This window comes from Carassius auratus, chromosome 2, assembly GCF_003368295.1.
Source record: "Carassius auratus strain Wakin chromosome 2, ASM336829v1, whole genome shotgun sequence".
Lineage (NCBI taxonomy): Eukaryota > Metazoa > Chordata > Actinopteri > Cypriniformes > Cyprinidae > Carassius > Carassius auratus.
In genome coordinates, this window is record NC_039244.1 from 20,125,569 (window position 1) to 20,140,791 (window position 15,223).

The 15,223-nt window shown below is 40.4% G+C and overlaps 1 protein-coding gene across 4 annotated transcripts; it reads right to left on the reverse strand.

Annotated features, from left to right (window-relative positions):
• Window positions 1-1,213: 1,213 nt before the first annotated feature.
• Window positions 1,214-15,223, reverse strand: LOC113119896 (apoptotic chromatin condensation inducer in the nucleus-like). 4 transcript variants are annotated; one of them, XM_026289609.1, is made up of 19 exons: window positions 15,011-15,187; window positions 14,055-14,120; window positions 13,826-13,937; window positions 13,215-13,273; window positions 11,297-13,015; window positions 10,073-11,233; window positions 9,295-9,444; window positions 9,058-9,146; window positions 6,994-7,054; window positions 5,136-5,181; window positions 4,532-4,680; window positions 4,279-4,419; window positions 3,998-4,175; window positions 3,713-3,858; window positions 3,483-3,590; window positions 3,294-3,401; window positions 2,857-3,172; window positions 2,299-2,399; window positions 1,214-2,196 (listed from the first exon to the last, which is right to left on the reverse strand). In XM_026289609.1, the coding sequence occupies exons 1-19, from the start codon at window positions 15,146-15,148 to the stop codon at window positions 1,891-1,893; spliced, it is 5,154 nt and encodes a 1,717-aa protein (XP_026145394.1). In that variant the 5' UTR covers window positions 15,149-15,187; the 3' UTR covers window positions 1,214-1,890. The 4 variants fall into 4 exon arrangements, with proteins under 4 accessions (XP_026145394.1, XP_026145420.1, XP_026145410.1 ...); XM_026289635.1 differs by having other exon boundaries at window positions 10,073-13,015; window positions 13,215-13,267; window positions 15,011-15,223; XM_026289625.1 differs by having other exon boundaries at window positions 10,073-13,015; window positions 15,011-15,219.

The window sequence follows — 15,223 nt, forward strand, 5'->3', positions numbered from 1 at the left end:
GTATGCCTCCTTGTGGCATGTGAACAATGATACTGCTTCTAAACTCCTGGCAGGCAGTAGGTAAAAAATTTCAAATGGTAAATCTTTACAATTAAATTAATTTTGTTAACTGTATTGGTATTTACTCTACAGTAAAAAGGTTTGGGGGTCAATATACATTCTTTGGGGGAAAAAAGTTTAATTCAGCAAGGATGCATTGAATTGATCAAAGGTGACTGCAAAGACTTACATTTTTTTTTCTACAATACATTTATATTTATTATTTAGACATTTCCTACTAAAGGATACCAGTTAAAAAAAATAAAAATCCACAAAAATATTAAGCAGCACAAATGTTGTGAACTGATGATAAATCTTTCTTAACCAGCAAATCTTTGTATCAAAGTGGCTCTTTTAGGATTATGTGATTGAAAATATAGTTTTGCCATTATGGAAATAAATTACATTTTTAAAATATATGAAGTCAGTTGACAAATTGTAATATTTAACAACATTACTGTTTTATTTATTATTTGACCAAATAAAATGCTTGGTTAGTATGAGACTTCTTTCAAAAACAAAATATTACTGGCCTCAAACTAGAGTATAAAAAGTATAAATAAACAGGTTGTAATATGAATCTAGGGTAATATTTCTAAATATACTAATATCTCAACTTTTGTTTAAATTAACAATTAATGCATTGACTTGGCAGTGAACAACTGTTTAAATTAACAATCTACATTTATAGAAGTATGAAATAGTTGTGAACTTATAACTAATGCAATAATGCTAAACAACATCGTGAAAAGTTACCAAATTGTAATACTAAATTCGATATATGGTTCAACTGTGAACGAATCGCAAAGATGAGTTTCCACAATTCAGTTTGACTAAAATACACTGTTATAAAAAATAACTATTAAAATGTCTAAATAAAAAAAAAAAGTGTTAAAACTGTATAGTTAGGATTGATTTAAAATAGCAGGCCAAAAACTAGAAACATCAACTTGCTCTGATGCAACCAAGCATAGCAAATAAAACTCATAAAACTGTTCATGAAATATGTAAGTTATTTCAGACAAACAGAAATTAAAGTGGCAGAATAAGCTTGAAAATAAAAGTGGGGCGACTGTCAAATGAATCGGTACATTGGGTTCCATCATGTGCGATGGAGACTTGTAACTCCAGTAAGACATTAAAAGTTGATCAACAAAAAAGGAGAAAGAACTGGTTTTCAGTTCTTAGATGTAACCTTTTTATTATTTGTACATTCATCACTTACAGGAGTAAACAAAAAATTAAGAAAACAAAATGTCAGCTTTTATGCTAAAACAATAATAAAAAAATTTTTAAAACCAAATGTGAAAAGGTTAAATATGCATCCCATTCTCCAATGACAACCTGGTAACAGCAAAAAGGTGGTAAAAAGACAGGAAATTCGGCACCAAAACAAAAAACATTACAAGGAATGAGGAAAACAAGAGAAAAACGCAAAGTAGTGATCAGGACTTAAATCACACCAAAGCCTTTCAGAATATCCCTTTCTGAATCTAGCATCACTCTTTCAGTTCTGTGTTGACTACACCGAAGGAGAAAGAGGATGTCACCAAACCTGGAGGGTGTCCTGCAGTCAAACCCACTTATAACGGAAGTCCATTAACACTGTGACAGAGAAATGAATACCAGGGGTCTTAAAGTTCAATCAAGAGACAATGAGACGAGTCTACATGGAGACACAGCACCACCGTGGTCCCAGTGTGTGTGAGTGCACCCGTGTGTCTTTACGCAGAAAGTGTGTGAATGAGTGTGTTTTTATAAAGTCTGAGTTGGTCCTCAGGAAGGTAGGCATAGAGCTGTTACAGCAAATACAGGAACAGGGGTCACAAAGTGGACAGTTCCAGACTTCCCTTAGCGTCGTCGTTCTCTTGGTGGAGGGTCGCTGCGGCTTCGTGACCTCCTGCTCCCGCTTGCACTGTTTCCACCAGGCCTACGGTATCCCTCCTTCCGTTTATCCCCCTCTCGCTCCCTTTCTCGACCTCGGTCTCGATCTCGTTCTCTGTCACGGTCTCGGTCACCTTCCCCTCCGGTGGGCACGCTAGTCTTCACCTTTTCTCGCTGTTCCTCCTCACGTTTCTTATTCTCCTCTTCCATCTCCTTCCTCCTCTTCTCTCTTTCCCTCATACGCTCAGCACGAGCTGCTACCCTCTGTGCTGCCTGCAATGCAAAGTGCGTTGGGTATTGTGCACTGGCATAACATCATAAAAATGGGGGAAAAAAGTTAAAAAGCTAATAAGTAACTGAAATGTGCAAAAATACCTGCTCCTCAGTGAGGGGGAGCCAGTAAATGCATGGAGCCGCTTTGGTTTTGCGGAAGAGGTCATCCAGCAGTTTAGCAGGTGGATCCTCTGCTACTTTTTCTAAAAAAAAAAAAACACACAAAAGAAAGTTCACTACTAGTAATGGATTTTAATATATTTATAAGACATTTATTTTTAACATTTCAAATTAAATAAAAAATTATACAATTTAAACATCACTAAAAGTTAGCATTTCTAATGCTAAAAAATTGTAATTAAATAATTGAATGATACATATATTAATACAAATGTCAAATAACAATGATAACAATGACAATACATATATGTAATTTTTAAATATGAAATTAAAATATACTATTTAAATATCATCTTAAGTTCAGAAATAATAAATTAAATATTTATATAATACATTAATATATGAAATTTACATATAAATACACATCAATAAAATACTCCTTAAATAAATACCAATAAACAAACCAATAATAAAAACCAGAACAACTTACTCCACTGCACAAAAGGTGACTGAGGGACTTTTACACTAAATTTTCCTCACCTTTCTTATCGGTTTTCCTCTCTTTGCTCTTCCCTCTTTCCTTGCGCCGCCTTTCACGATCTCGTGAACGTGATCTTCTGGCCCCAGCTTCACGCTCCTCTCCAGCTTTGCTGAAGTCTCTCACTTTATCTCTGTCCCATTCTCTTTCTGCACGAGCTCTCTCCCTCCTTTCCATTTCCCTTTCTCGTTCTGCCCACTGATCACGCTCTGGTAGGAGAGGAGGGGGTACGGGACGGCCAGGCCCAGCAGCTAGCGCCCCACGAGACTCCTCTGTTGGCTTTTCGCCTGCTGGACCCAAACCCCTGTGGAAGTCCAACTGATGGAATGTACCAGGATTGAGGGAGAATTAGTTTCCATAAAAAAAGGAGGAAAAAAAGAAAAGAAAAAAGAAACCCGAATCTCATCATTAAACTCCCCCAATTAAATAAAATCCTTACCTCCTCTTGTGTGCAGAAGTCAACATTGAGAAATTTAGGGTTACTCTGGGGCCACTTAACCCCATGTAGTGCTGTACGAGTGGCCATCGCCTCTTCTGCACTAGAGTACTGCAAAAACAGTGAGAGGGTAAGTAAAAGAAATTCACAAAAAAAACTAAAGGTCCGGAGGGATGCGGGGAGGACACTTACTGTAACGTAACAGTGAGATTTAATCTTGTCAATCCAGAAGCTGTCCTCCACTACAGTCCCTGTGCGGTTCAACAGCTCCTTCAACTGCCCCAGCGTAAACGGCCTCACCTTAGAAACAATAGAAAAGAAGCCTGTGGTCAATCAACCTGGAACAATGAATCCCTATGCATGTAGCCCCTCTTCCAGAATCATCTGTGTGTGTGTGTGGTGTGTATATATAAGACACATACCAGGTTGCAGACATGGACAATGTTAGACATCTTGCCACGAGGAGGAGAGGGTTGTTTGGCTGTGCGGACTGGGTCATCGATGGTGACACTCACACCTGACTTCTGCTGGCTAATGGAACGCCGAATCAGTGTGTCACTGGGAGAGACTTAAAGCAGGAAACAAAATAGGAGAAAAGGGTAAGAGAGGCTAAAAACAGACTCTGCTTCAATGGAACACAATGTCAGACTATTGGACACACACACAAACAATTTTTAATAACTCAATGTTCCTTTTGCAATTCTCACCCGTTTTTATATCGACGTCTCGCCCGGGGGACAACGGATCTGTCTCCATGGAAACCTGAATGGAGCTTTCCATCTTTTCCTCTTGGCTCATCCTATCCTGCCCTTCACTTCTTTCTTCCTCGTCCTCACTTCTTTTAGATTCTTTCTGTCCATTCTCTTGTGTGTCAGAGGGCACAACCTGTTCAGATGGGGGTGGGGGATAGATATTTTAACAAAAGATTATTCCAACATAAAAATAATCAAACACACATATTTACTTCTAGAAGAGGAAAAACATGCACCTGTGTTACAGTTCGCCTAATTTTCAGGTCTTGGTCTCCCCTCTCTCCTCCGTCCTCTTCCCCGGAGAGCTGTATCTCCTCCGGATGCAGGTCTAACACAGCCTCCTGACCCAAAGCAGGCTTGATGTCTGGTATAAGAGACTAAAGAATGAAGAATGCATTATGTTACTATTAATCAGATGAAGGATGACTTTTGGTGTGGATATTTTTTTTTCAGAAAAACTCTTTAATTTTTATTTCTTATTTTTCAGACCTTCAGAGAGTCTGTGGTGATACTGATGGAGGGTTTCTTGGCAGTGACAGCTGTACTGGAGCCCCATCTTCTCTTCCTGCCAGCACCAGCACTGCTTGCGGCCTCCGCTTCTCCCTCCGAACTCACCACCCCAGGAGACGGTTTGCTGCCTGAGGGAAGACAGCATATGGCCATCGTCGACATCTTTGATTCTACAGCTTTTTGGATTTCATACTTATCACCAATATATTATTGAGACTCTGTAAAATATCTTATTCAAGAGTTTGCAGGTCAACAAAACTTTTTTTTTTAAAGATATTAATACAGCAAGGATGCATTCAATTGTTAAAAAGTTACAGTAAAATTGTTTAAATTAATTTTTTAAGTTTTCTATTCATCAAACTGTTCTAAAAACAGATGACAGAAAAATTAAGCAGCACAACAATTATAATAAGAAATGTTTTTGAACACCAAATCAGAATATTGGTAAATGATTTCTGAAATACCATGTGACAATGAAGACTGGAACAAATTATTACACAACCTCACATCTTTTAAACAGGAGTGTATACAGTGAATAATCTCTCCAAATTAATCACTTCAGGGGAAACGTGGAGATACTCACTGCCGAGAGAAATCCTTCGGGCCGAGAAGGTCTTTGGCGTGGTGCTCTGAAAGAGAACAAACACACCCAAGATCCGGGGAAAGGTGAGATAGTATATATGGGAAGAAAGCACAAGATTCAGAGTGTGGAAAAATGTGTGTGCATGTATGAAGAAGATAAAACTGAATAACAAATAGAGACCAAAAGAAAGTGAGCCATCAACAAGGAACTGAGTAAACAGATATGAAAGAATATCTATTAGGAAAGACCACTTCTTCAGTCAGGGTGTGTGTACACACACTGTGCGCATGTTCTTCATGTGTTTAGAATCCATCTATTTCTATTATGTAATCTATTTCTGCTCTGAAGATGCAGTCTTGTCCTCTCCTACACAAAAACACTTGTTTTTACATTAGCTCTGCAGAGCCCTTATGTATAAATATACATCTACTTTTTATCCTGTTGTCTAGGATTACCAGGGATTCTTGGCAATTATTCGTATTGTCTAGGCAAAACATTTAAAGTAAAAAATGGAGAATGACTACTTATTTCCCGGTACCATTGACACATGTTCTTCACTCGGTTGGGAATGGCCCAATCGCACGTCTGCATGCACTGTATCTAGGCAACAACAGTCCAATCAAAGAAGGCTGGGAAGTTTGGGCAGAGATCTGGGAGCAGGCTGGCAGAGGAACTCTTATGTAGAACAATGTGGGTGGAGTTTGAGAGGCTCTGAGTGTCCTTTTTTTTTTTTTAAGTCCATCGTATTGGCATGAAAACGGAACGTGGGTGTAGTTTTTCAAACAAACTGCTTTCAGAAGACCGAGTCGCTTCAAACTCCCGTCGGTTTTATTTGTGAAGATGTCCATGTTACGAGGGAGACTGTACAAGGTTTCTGTCTGTTCGGGTTGAATGAAGCAGTTTCAGTCAAGCAGCCACAAAACAATGAAACAGATCAAGTCCATTTTCAAACTATCAGTCAGGTTTGATCATGATAGTCCTCAGAAAAATTAGAAAGCAGTAAAATCCTGCACATCCAGTTGTTGTGCTAAAGTGCAATGATATCAGAGTTCAAAATTTCCTTGGGAATTAAGACAACACATCATGGTTTTTCCGCAGGATAAAGAAATAAACTAGTCCCATTATATAGCGAACAACTGGGTGAGTCGCTGGAATTGGTCTCCATCAATGCCAAAAAAAGTCACGCTGAACAGTTCTGAAGATGTCCATTTATTTGTTTATGGTTACTGGCAACCTCATTTCCACCCTTGCTGCCATCTTGAGCCAAACTGGCACAGGCTCATGAGACACTCAGCGAAACATCCCACCCACATTACTCAGCCTTTCATTATCAGTCCAATCAACAGGTGCTTCCAGCCAAGCCATTGAGGAAACGTGAGCATTGTTGCCTGGTGTGTTGCACTGCAGAGCAGACTCAAGGGTTTATCGGGTAAAGCCATGGTGATTGGAGACAGTGGAACAGATGCTGTAGTAGAAGCAGTAGTTGTATGCAGGTACCAATAAGGGCAATGGAAGAAGCATGAGCACCTTTACAACAAAGCAATCAAGGGGGTTTTAAACATCAGCCAAAGTGAGATAGTGCCCCCTGCTGCTTCTGTCTAGGACAGCTTCAGCAAAGGTTAACACAACATCATCTGTGACCACAAAAAGGGCAAACAATACATAGGGCTGCTAAATTAGCTTATGTAGAAGTGAACATAATTAGTAATGCCTGTATGTACCTGTAATAATGCCTTTGTATTGAAAAATAAAGGGGAAAGCTGACAGCCATTTATAAAATGTTGTCTGCCTCTTAATGTGGGGGATAACTGATGACTGCTAGAGTTTGCGTAAGCCCAGCACTCCTCTGTGCTCTTACCTCCTCACTGCTCTCTGGAACCTTCTCAGGCTCCGCCATGACAGCCTCCTTCACCTCAACACTGAGAAAGACAGAAGCAAAGAGAAAAAAGGGGGGGGGGGGAGAGGAGTATGTAAAAAAATAGCCTCAATTTGCTATAGCCACAGTAACTTTTTTTACAGGGATAAATTGTTATTTACTCACCCACAACAGATGTTAGGCAAAATAAGAGTCTCAGTCTCCATTCACTTTCATTGTATGGAAAAATAAATGCAATGAAAGTGCTTGTGACTTAATTTAATAATCTGCCTAACATCTCATCCTCTTTTCCATTTAAGATAAAGTCATACAGATTGAAACAACATGAGCGTGAATAAACTGACTATAAACAACCCATATATTTTAGGCAATTTAGAAATCCTGGCCAGGACCTGTCTGTGGGAAAAGAGAGTACCTATGGTCAAGCCTACTGAAATGACACTTTTAAACGAACACTATGCTGTATATTTATAACCTTGCGAATGCAGTTTCACATTGACCTCCGAATTAAAGCTCCAGACTACATCTCGACTAAATGTAGCGCTCATCCCGCTGAGTGAAGTGACACGCGTGGAGAAGCGTTACTGTTTTTCTTTTTAAAATCTCTTTTAGATCGTTCAAATGGCTGACAAAAGAAACAAAAAACGAGTCGGTTTTATATAAAGTGCACCCTGATACTAAAAAATTATTAACACAGAGAGACATGACAAAAACCGCTCCGCCGCATTGAGGGATGCGAGTACATGAGTGTAGCGCCGAGCATCATCTCTCTTTCCTCTGCGTCGAGCAGCGTCATGCATTGAGATCACGCACCTATCCGCGCTTCTCTATTGACTACAAACGGACTGGACTTCGCATATTCACTGAACACCGCTCGCCCAAAGCTAACGGACCACTCTGAGCCCCGTTTTATTGGTCAAACGCGTAGGAGCCTACATCCATGTTTAGATGAGAGAAAGGGAGGTGCGCGAGACTCACTGCGGCAGGACCCCATTATCACCGGCTGAGAGGCAGCCGCACTGACTGCCTGTTTTTAATCCACACGAATTCAATAACGTGCTCTTGAAACGATCTACATGCCGTTTTTTGGAGGAACTAAAATGCTAGCGACGCCATTAACTTTTCTACATTAGTAGCGCAATAGTAACTGTTTGAAACAGTGTAATGTAACACCGTGTTATGTTATGTTATATTGTATTGGAAAGTCCGATTAATTTTAGGTGAATCAGTTTGATCAAACTGTTCAAAATGATTGGCAGATTCGTTTGATTTAATTGTATCTTGAGTTTCGACGCAAATTATACAATATAGATGAATATATAAATTAAATGATTGTATGTTTTCTGGTTTCCTCCATTATTTATCCATAAATGCAGGTGAATCAGAGGGGTAAAATTATGTCTCATTCCATCTCATAAATGTAATATCTGAAGCAGGAGAACAAACGGCCATATGCAAATTAATCAAAACAGCCATTTATAACCTCTATTTTGACAACATACAGAACTGTGATGACAGCAATTACAATTCCATCTCATTTTGCATTATCTCACATGTCTATTTAGATTTTTTTTTAAATGTGATGCATGTAACTGTAAAATTCTTCTCTTACCTCAGTTTAATGTGCAAAGATATAAGTAAAATATGTGTAGCATAAACAGCATTTACACTAGCTCTTTGATGTTTCGACATTGCTGTTAGTTTTTGTATTCAAAGAAAGAATTATTGCATATTGCTGATAGACTGGATCAAACTGGCCTCCTTGACAAAACAGGGCAATAATTGCAAGTGACAGGATACAATTTGTATGCGTTTCCTGGGTTCAATAAATTGACTACACAAGGACTCAGGCAGGCAGATCTTTTCACTTAATTTTTCACATTTTACATGAAGACCTTAAAACTGTCAATCAAATTCTTTCATCTTAACCCACTACACAATCTCCATATTTTATAGCCATCCCTTTTCAACTGCATTAGAATATGGTTTTCATTCAATCCCTGATATCTGTTGTACAAATATAATCAAAGTAGAATGTAGACAGACCTGGTAGTGTCTTTGTTAGTGTCATCTTCATCGATATCGTCCTTTCTTCCCCTTGTTTCCTTCTCATCTTGTAGTTCACGACAGGGTTTCTAAAATATATAGAAAAAGTAGAGTAAATAAAAAGGTTTGTTCAGTGTCTTGCACAGACTGAGCCAATGAAAGTACAGTTACTCTGACTAGATGTAGGGTGTTGGAACCATATTCATTTTTTTTTTTTAAATTGGACTGCTTGCTAACCTTGGTTTGTATGACATCCTCATTGCCCATGTCTTTTTCTTCCTGCTCTGTGAAGACAATTTTTTTGCGTTGGGCGGTTGGAGGCTTTTCAGCCACAGTTTGACCAAGTTTTTTCGTGGCCTGAGATGAATCTTTCTGGACCACTTTAGACTGAGGAAAATAGAAAGTAATCTTAAGATATGCTTAAAATGTTGTGCATGTAAAAAAAGCATTTTGCATGTATAACAAACTAAATAAATAAGTGAATTAAAAACAATTGTTGAAATTATATAAAAATGAAAGCATTTTTCAACTCTTTCCTTAATTTGTATTTATTTGTATGCACTGTGAATATAGATTCTGGAATGTTCCTTTTAATGTTTTACCCACCATTGTAGTGCTTTAGTTTAGAATTCAGTTTTAGAACTCAAATTTTAGAAGTTTATGGTCTTGCAAAATGAACAAAAAGCTGAACGTTTTATGTAATTTACACATTCAGAAGAAAATGAGACACACAAAAAAAGCCAAGAATTAAAAGGTGGAGTCTCGAAATAGGAAAAAAAAAATCTTAATAGCTCAGGCAATCTTTATTATTTACTTTATGCCCCGTATGCTAGATCTATTAGTGCTCATGTTCTTCTGTCTTTTATTTCACCAGTGACTTAAATAAGAGCATGAAATTATAGATAAATTCTGACACTTGATTACAATGCTCATGAACAATGTCTCCAAAGTGTTTAAAGAGAGCAAGAGCGAGCAAGCCTAACGGGAAAAGATGAGAAACCTTCGAACCACTCACCTTCCTACCATCTGAAGTCGAATGACTTTTCTCCTCTTCCTCTGATGATGATGATGAACTGGAGGAGCGTGAGGAGGATGAAGACCCAGAATCAGAATTGGATGAAGATGAATCACTGGAGGATGATGACTGACTGACTTTCTTCTCCACCTCTTTCTTTTCCCTTACCCTTCCTCTTTTCTTCTCCTCTGGAGGTGGTAAAGGAGATTTCTCCTTATCCTCAACTCTTCTGACTGTCTTACGTTTAGTGTCTTTGCTTGCCTCACTATCCTCTGATGTCTCCATCTTCTCTTCCTCCTGTGGTGCATGTGTTTGGGCAGACACTTTGAGGGTTTTGCTCTCAAGTTCATGAGGGACTGAAACAAGGACTGATGTTTGACGGACATGAGCAGCATCTTTTTCCTTAGATTTCAACGTTAATGGAATTGACGGGGCTTGTGGCATTGGGCTATCTGAGAAAGTGCGAGGTCTCTTCAGCACAGAAGTTGGAGAAGATGGGAGAGGAGTTGTCAGAGGTGTATCTCTAAGGAAGCGGGACTTCTTAGAAGAAGATTGAGGAGACAGTTGTGTTGCAGCTATGGGTGACTGCTGTGGGACAGGCTCTGTAGATCCAGCATCTTTGCCAGTGCTCTGAGGTTCACCAGTCTCACTCTCGTCTGGCTTCTCTGTTGGACGTTCCAGAGAAGCAGCATGGGGCACTGGATAGGAAAGACCACCGATATCACGACCACGCTTCAACAGAGGAAGACGACTTTCTCTTTCTTTCTCCCGTTCCTCCTCTTTTTCATGTTTCAAAGCCGTTTCTTTTTCCTCCTGGACTCTTTTTTGCTCTTCTTTTAAAGCCCTCTCCTGCTCTTCTCTCTCTTTTTCCAAAGCTAGCTCTCGCTCTTCCTCTGCTTTCTTTTTCTCAATTCTGTCTTGCTCTTGCCTTTTGCGTTCGAGAGCGGCTTCTCTTTCATGCCGTTCTCTTTCCAAAGCCTTCTCTTTCTCCAGCCTTTCCTGTTCTTTGGCCCTCTCCATTTCTTGTCTCTCTTTCTCCAAAGCAGCTTCCCTTTCCAGTCTCTCTTTCTCCAAAGCTTGCTCTCTTTCTTGCTTTTCTTTCTCCTGCCTCTCCCTCTCTAGAGCTTGTTCTTTTTCCTGCCTCTCTCGTTCCTGCCTTTCCTTCTCAAGACGCTCTCTTTCCAATCGCTCTCTCTCTAAAACTTGTTCTCGTTCTTGTCTTTCCTTCTCAAGACGCTCTCTTTCCAATCGCTCCCGCTCTAAAGCTTGTTCTCTATCTAGTCTTTCTTTCTCAAGTCTCTCCCTCTCTAACGCTTGTTTTCGTTCTTGTCTTTCCTTCTCAAGCCGCTCTCTCTCCAATTTCTCCCTCTCTAACGCTTGTTCTCTTTCTAGTCTTTCCTTCTCAAGCCGCTCTCTTTCCAATCTCTCCCTCTCTAGCGCTTGTTCTCGTTCTTGTCTTTCCTTCTCAAGCCGCTCTCTTTCCAATCTCTCCCTCTCTAGCGCTTGTTCTCGTTCTTGTCTTTCCTTCTCAAGCCGCTCTCTTTCCAATCTCTCCCTCTCTAGCGCTTGTTCTCTTTCTAGTCTTTCTTTCTCAAGCTGCTCTCTTTCCAATCTCTCCCTCTCTAGAGCTTGTTCTCTTTCTAGTCTTTCCTTCTCAAGCCGCTCTCTCTCCAATCTCTCCCTCTCTAAGGCTTGTTCTCGTTCTTGTCTTTCTTTCTCCAGCCTCTCTCTCTCCAGCCTCTCTCTCTCCAATCTCTCCCGCTCTAAAGCTTCCTGCCTCTCTCTCTCCAGTCGCTCCTTTTTTTGCCTCTCTCGTTCCAGAGCTTGTTCTCTCTCGAATCGTTCTCTCTCTCTTTCCAAAGCTTGTTCTCTTTCAAGCTTCTCTTTCTCTTCCCTCGCCTGCTGTAAGGCCTTTTCTTTCTCTACCCTTTCTCGCTGTAAAGCCCTCTCTCGTTTCAGAGCTTCTTCTTGTTCCTGTCTTTCCCGTTCCAAAACTTGTGCTCGCTCTTCTTCCAATGCCTTCTCCTTTTCTAGGGCTTTCAGCTGTCTCTGTTGTTCTCGTGGTCTTTCCCTCTTTTTGTTTTCTTGCTCCCATAAAAGATGGCTACTCTCAACCTGCTTCGTTCCATCACTCTTTTCCACCATCACTGACCTAACAACACCAACACCTTGGTTTGAGATCACTGAACTAGGGTATGACAAAACTGAAGCTGCATTAGCTGTGTGCATAATTGCAGACACAACCCCCTCATGGTGGCTTCTGTGTCCATCCATTCCCTCCCTATCATGCTTTCCTGCCCCAGAGAAAGCTCCCTCAGACTCCATCTTGCGTGCCAGTAAGGTCAGTGGGCCTGGTCTGCGTTCTGTGGAGTCGCCTGCTGGTTCAGGGCTACTGCTACGACTGTCACTACTTGAACTACCAGAGCTTGAAGAACTAGATATGCGCTGCCTAGACGGGGACTCTCCAGGACTAGGTGGGCTCTGTTTAGGTGTGTCTGGGAGTGGAAAAGAGAGTTCAGGAGGAGGGGATGGAGGAGGAGTGGGCTGTCTGAGCTGCTGTGAAAGTAAAGGTATGTGTTGGGGGGGTGGCTGCTGCTGTTGCTGTGAGCTACCAGATCTTTCCCTCACCGGTTGGCTTTTTGGAGGCTGTGCTCGACGGCTCCGTTGAACATTGGCGTTCCACTCCTCCTCATCGTCATCATTGTCATCCCCGCCTTCACCGTCATCACTGTCAGCTGGTACATGGCTTGAAGTTGGTCCTCTTTCATCAACAACACGCACAGATAAAGAGGCTATTGCGCTAGGCTTGGCAGGTGTGGAGGGGGACGGCTGCCCAGGGGTTTCTTTTTCTGTGAGCTCAACACTCTCACTCCCAGTCACCCCAAATCCCCCAGACACTGCTGTACCTCCTTTGTGTTGGTCAGCTAAAGAGGGAGCAACATCCTGGTGGAAATATGTGTTGGACACAGAAGGTAAGTTCAGAACCCAAAAATGGCTTTGTTTTTAATCCAAAGTAAACAAAATCTGGAGAATATTTAACCTTACCTTGCATAATTAAAAACTGAAATACACATTTTGAAAGAAATTGTGGCCAAGACCAGAATAAACACTGTAGCAGCAGGGGATTGATAATATTTCTAACCTGGTTAGGGGCAGCACAAATACTGTCATTTGCCTCTGTGTGGTCTTCATGGTCTGTTCCTTAAAAATAAAAACAAATAACATAAACCATAACAACATATGTTTACAGACTAAACAGCACTTTAATTTAAAAGTTCGAAAAGCTAGTATTTCATAATTAAAAACAGTATGTAATTTTTTTACATATCTATTTTGTATAAATATATCTATATATCTAGGTTACATTTTAACAACAAAAATTGTTATATACAACTTCATAATTCCCATCTTTTCAATCAATCATTTTCATAGTACACTGATTTGAATGGTCTCTGGAAAACCAACTACTTTATTTAAGTATAGAGTAAAATTCTAGGAGATATATCAAAGGAAAAAGTTATTTCATCATCATTCAATAAAACCATTTGTAATAAATTACACAACAACTAGCATATGTTGAGAGTACTTGTAATTTATCAGTGTTTCCATATTTCACCTTTACCATCATTTATACAAGGATGCAGCATTTTTGCTGGTTAACAGCATCACACACATGCAGCTTCAAAAAAAGAAAAGAAAAACCACTCACACTGGTACAAGTTAAGTTTATTTGCACTATTATCAGATACTCACCATCAGTTTCAGCTGCCTCCCGTGCTTCTCTCTCCAACCGCTGCCTGAGAAGCTCTTGCTGTTTGGCCAGGTACTGTTTAATGAAGCTGTTCTGACTCATTTCCTCCCCAATCTAAATAAACACACATTTAATCCAAAATGTTTTTTTTTTTTGAGCAGTTAAGCCATCCACACAAGAACAAACAGTAAGATGCTTGTTCATACTGTAAAACATTGCAGTTCAGCTCACCCGGGAGTTAGGTTGAAGGCCAATATTTTGAGTTGAGGTTTTCTGAAGGTTCTCCAACATGAGAGCCTGTTGCACGAGGAATGACAGGAGCACATACTTAATTATCTACACCAAATACTTGTGCACACCTCACAGCAAAGGTAACAAGTATAAGTACTTGGACAACACACAGTGTTAATTAGAGTACATAATAGACACATACATAAGAAATCATCATTCATTAATATTTAAAGTGTGTATGTATCAGAGTGAATGATCAAATAAGGAAAAAATAAGTATAGATATAAAAAGCATGCACTTATTTATGAATCATTATTAAAACACACATATGGATTATTTCTGATAATTTTCAATTATATATGAAACAAGCAAGTGCACGAAATAAGAACAAGACGGTGATAGACGGAGATTTGTTTACATCCGTTCAGTAACAGCAACTTCAGATCAAACTTCAAAGCATCTGCGGCACATCAATCAATCAAATCCTCCCACCGACGCAAAGCAACAGCGATACGACTTCAGTGTTTATTAAAAAAGCACATGTCGTTCACGCAGTAAGAGATGTTTAATCTTGCAATAACTTAATATTTCATAGTTTTTAGCAAGCGCGTCCCCGTATCATAAACCCCCACCCCCCTAACACCTTATGCACTAACAAAGCGCGAGCCCGCCGATAACTTCACAGCTCACGTCCATCCAGATATTTGTAAACACAAACCGCATAGTCCTGAACTCTCAGCGACCTCCCTAAACTCGCATGCATGGAAAATAAACGGCGCTTTTGCACGCCACACACATAAATAGGCAACAGCGGGATGATATTATAACACACTAACAAACTGGATGAGCACCCCAGCTAGTGCGCGCTAGCAGTTAGCGAGAGACCACCGACGCTCGGCCTCCGAATCACGGTCCTCGGACTCTGCGGAGACGAGAAAACAGCAACTTCCACTCACCCCTTTAAGCCTCTTGATGAGTGCATTCTTCTGTCCGCTTTTTGGAAGCCCTCTTTCTTCCAATGCCGCTTTCAAATCCGCCACCCGGAGCGAATGCAGCGGCCTCCCGTCCAGTGTAACGTCTTCGAGGTCCGCCATCTTGATTCCCTTCGCTCGTTCTGTGGCTCACGAGGACCGCAACGCCTTCCCCACCGACGTCAGCGCGCCACGAGC

Bases quoted from the DNA above. Each gene is read 5' to 3' on its own strand.
- LOC113119896 (XM_026289625.1), bottom strand. From the start codon at position 15,148: ATGGCGGACCTCGAAGACGTTACACTGGACGGGAGGCCGCTGCATTCG. The intron at 13,938-14,054 runs GTGAGCTGAACT...GTGTTTATTTAG, and splicing joins GCCTTCAACCTAACTCCCGG to ATTGGGGAGGAAATGAGTCA. The intron at 13,016-13,214 runs GTTAGAAATATT...TATTTCCACCAG, and splicing joins TTTGTGCTGCCCCTAACCAG to GATGTTGCTCCCTCTTTAGC.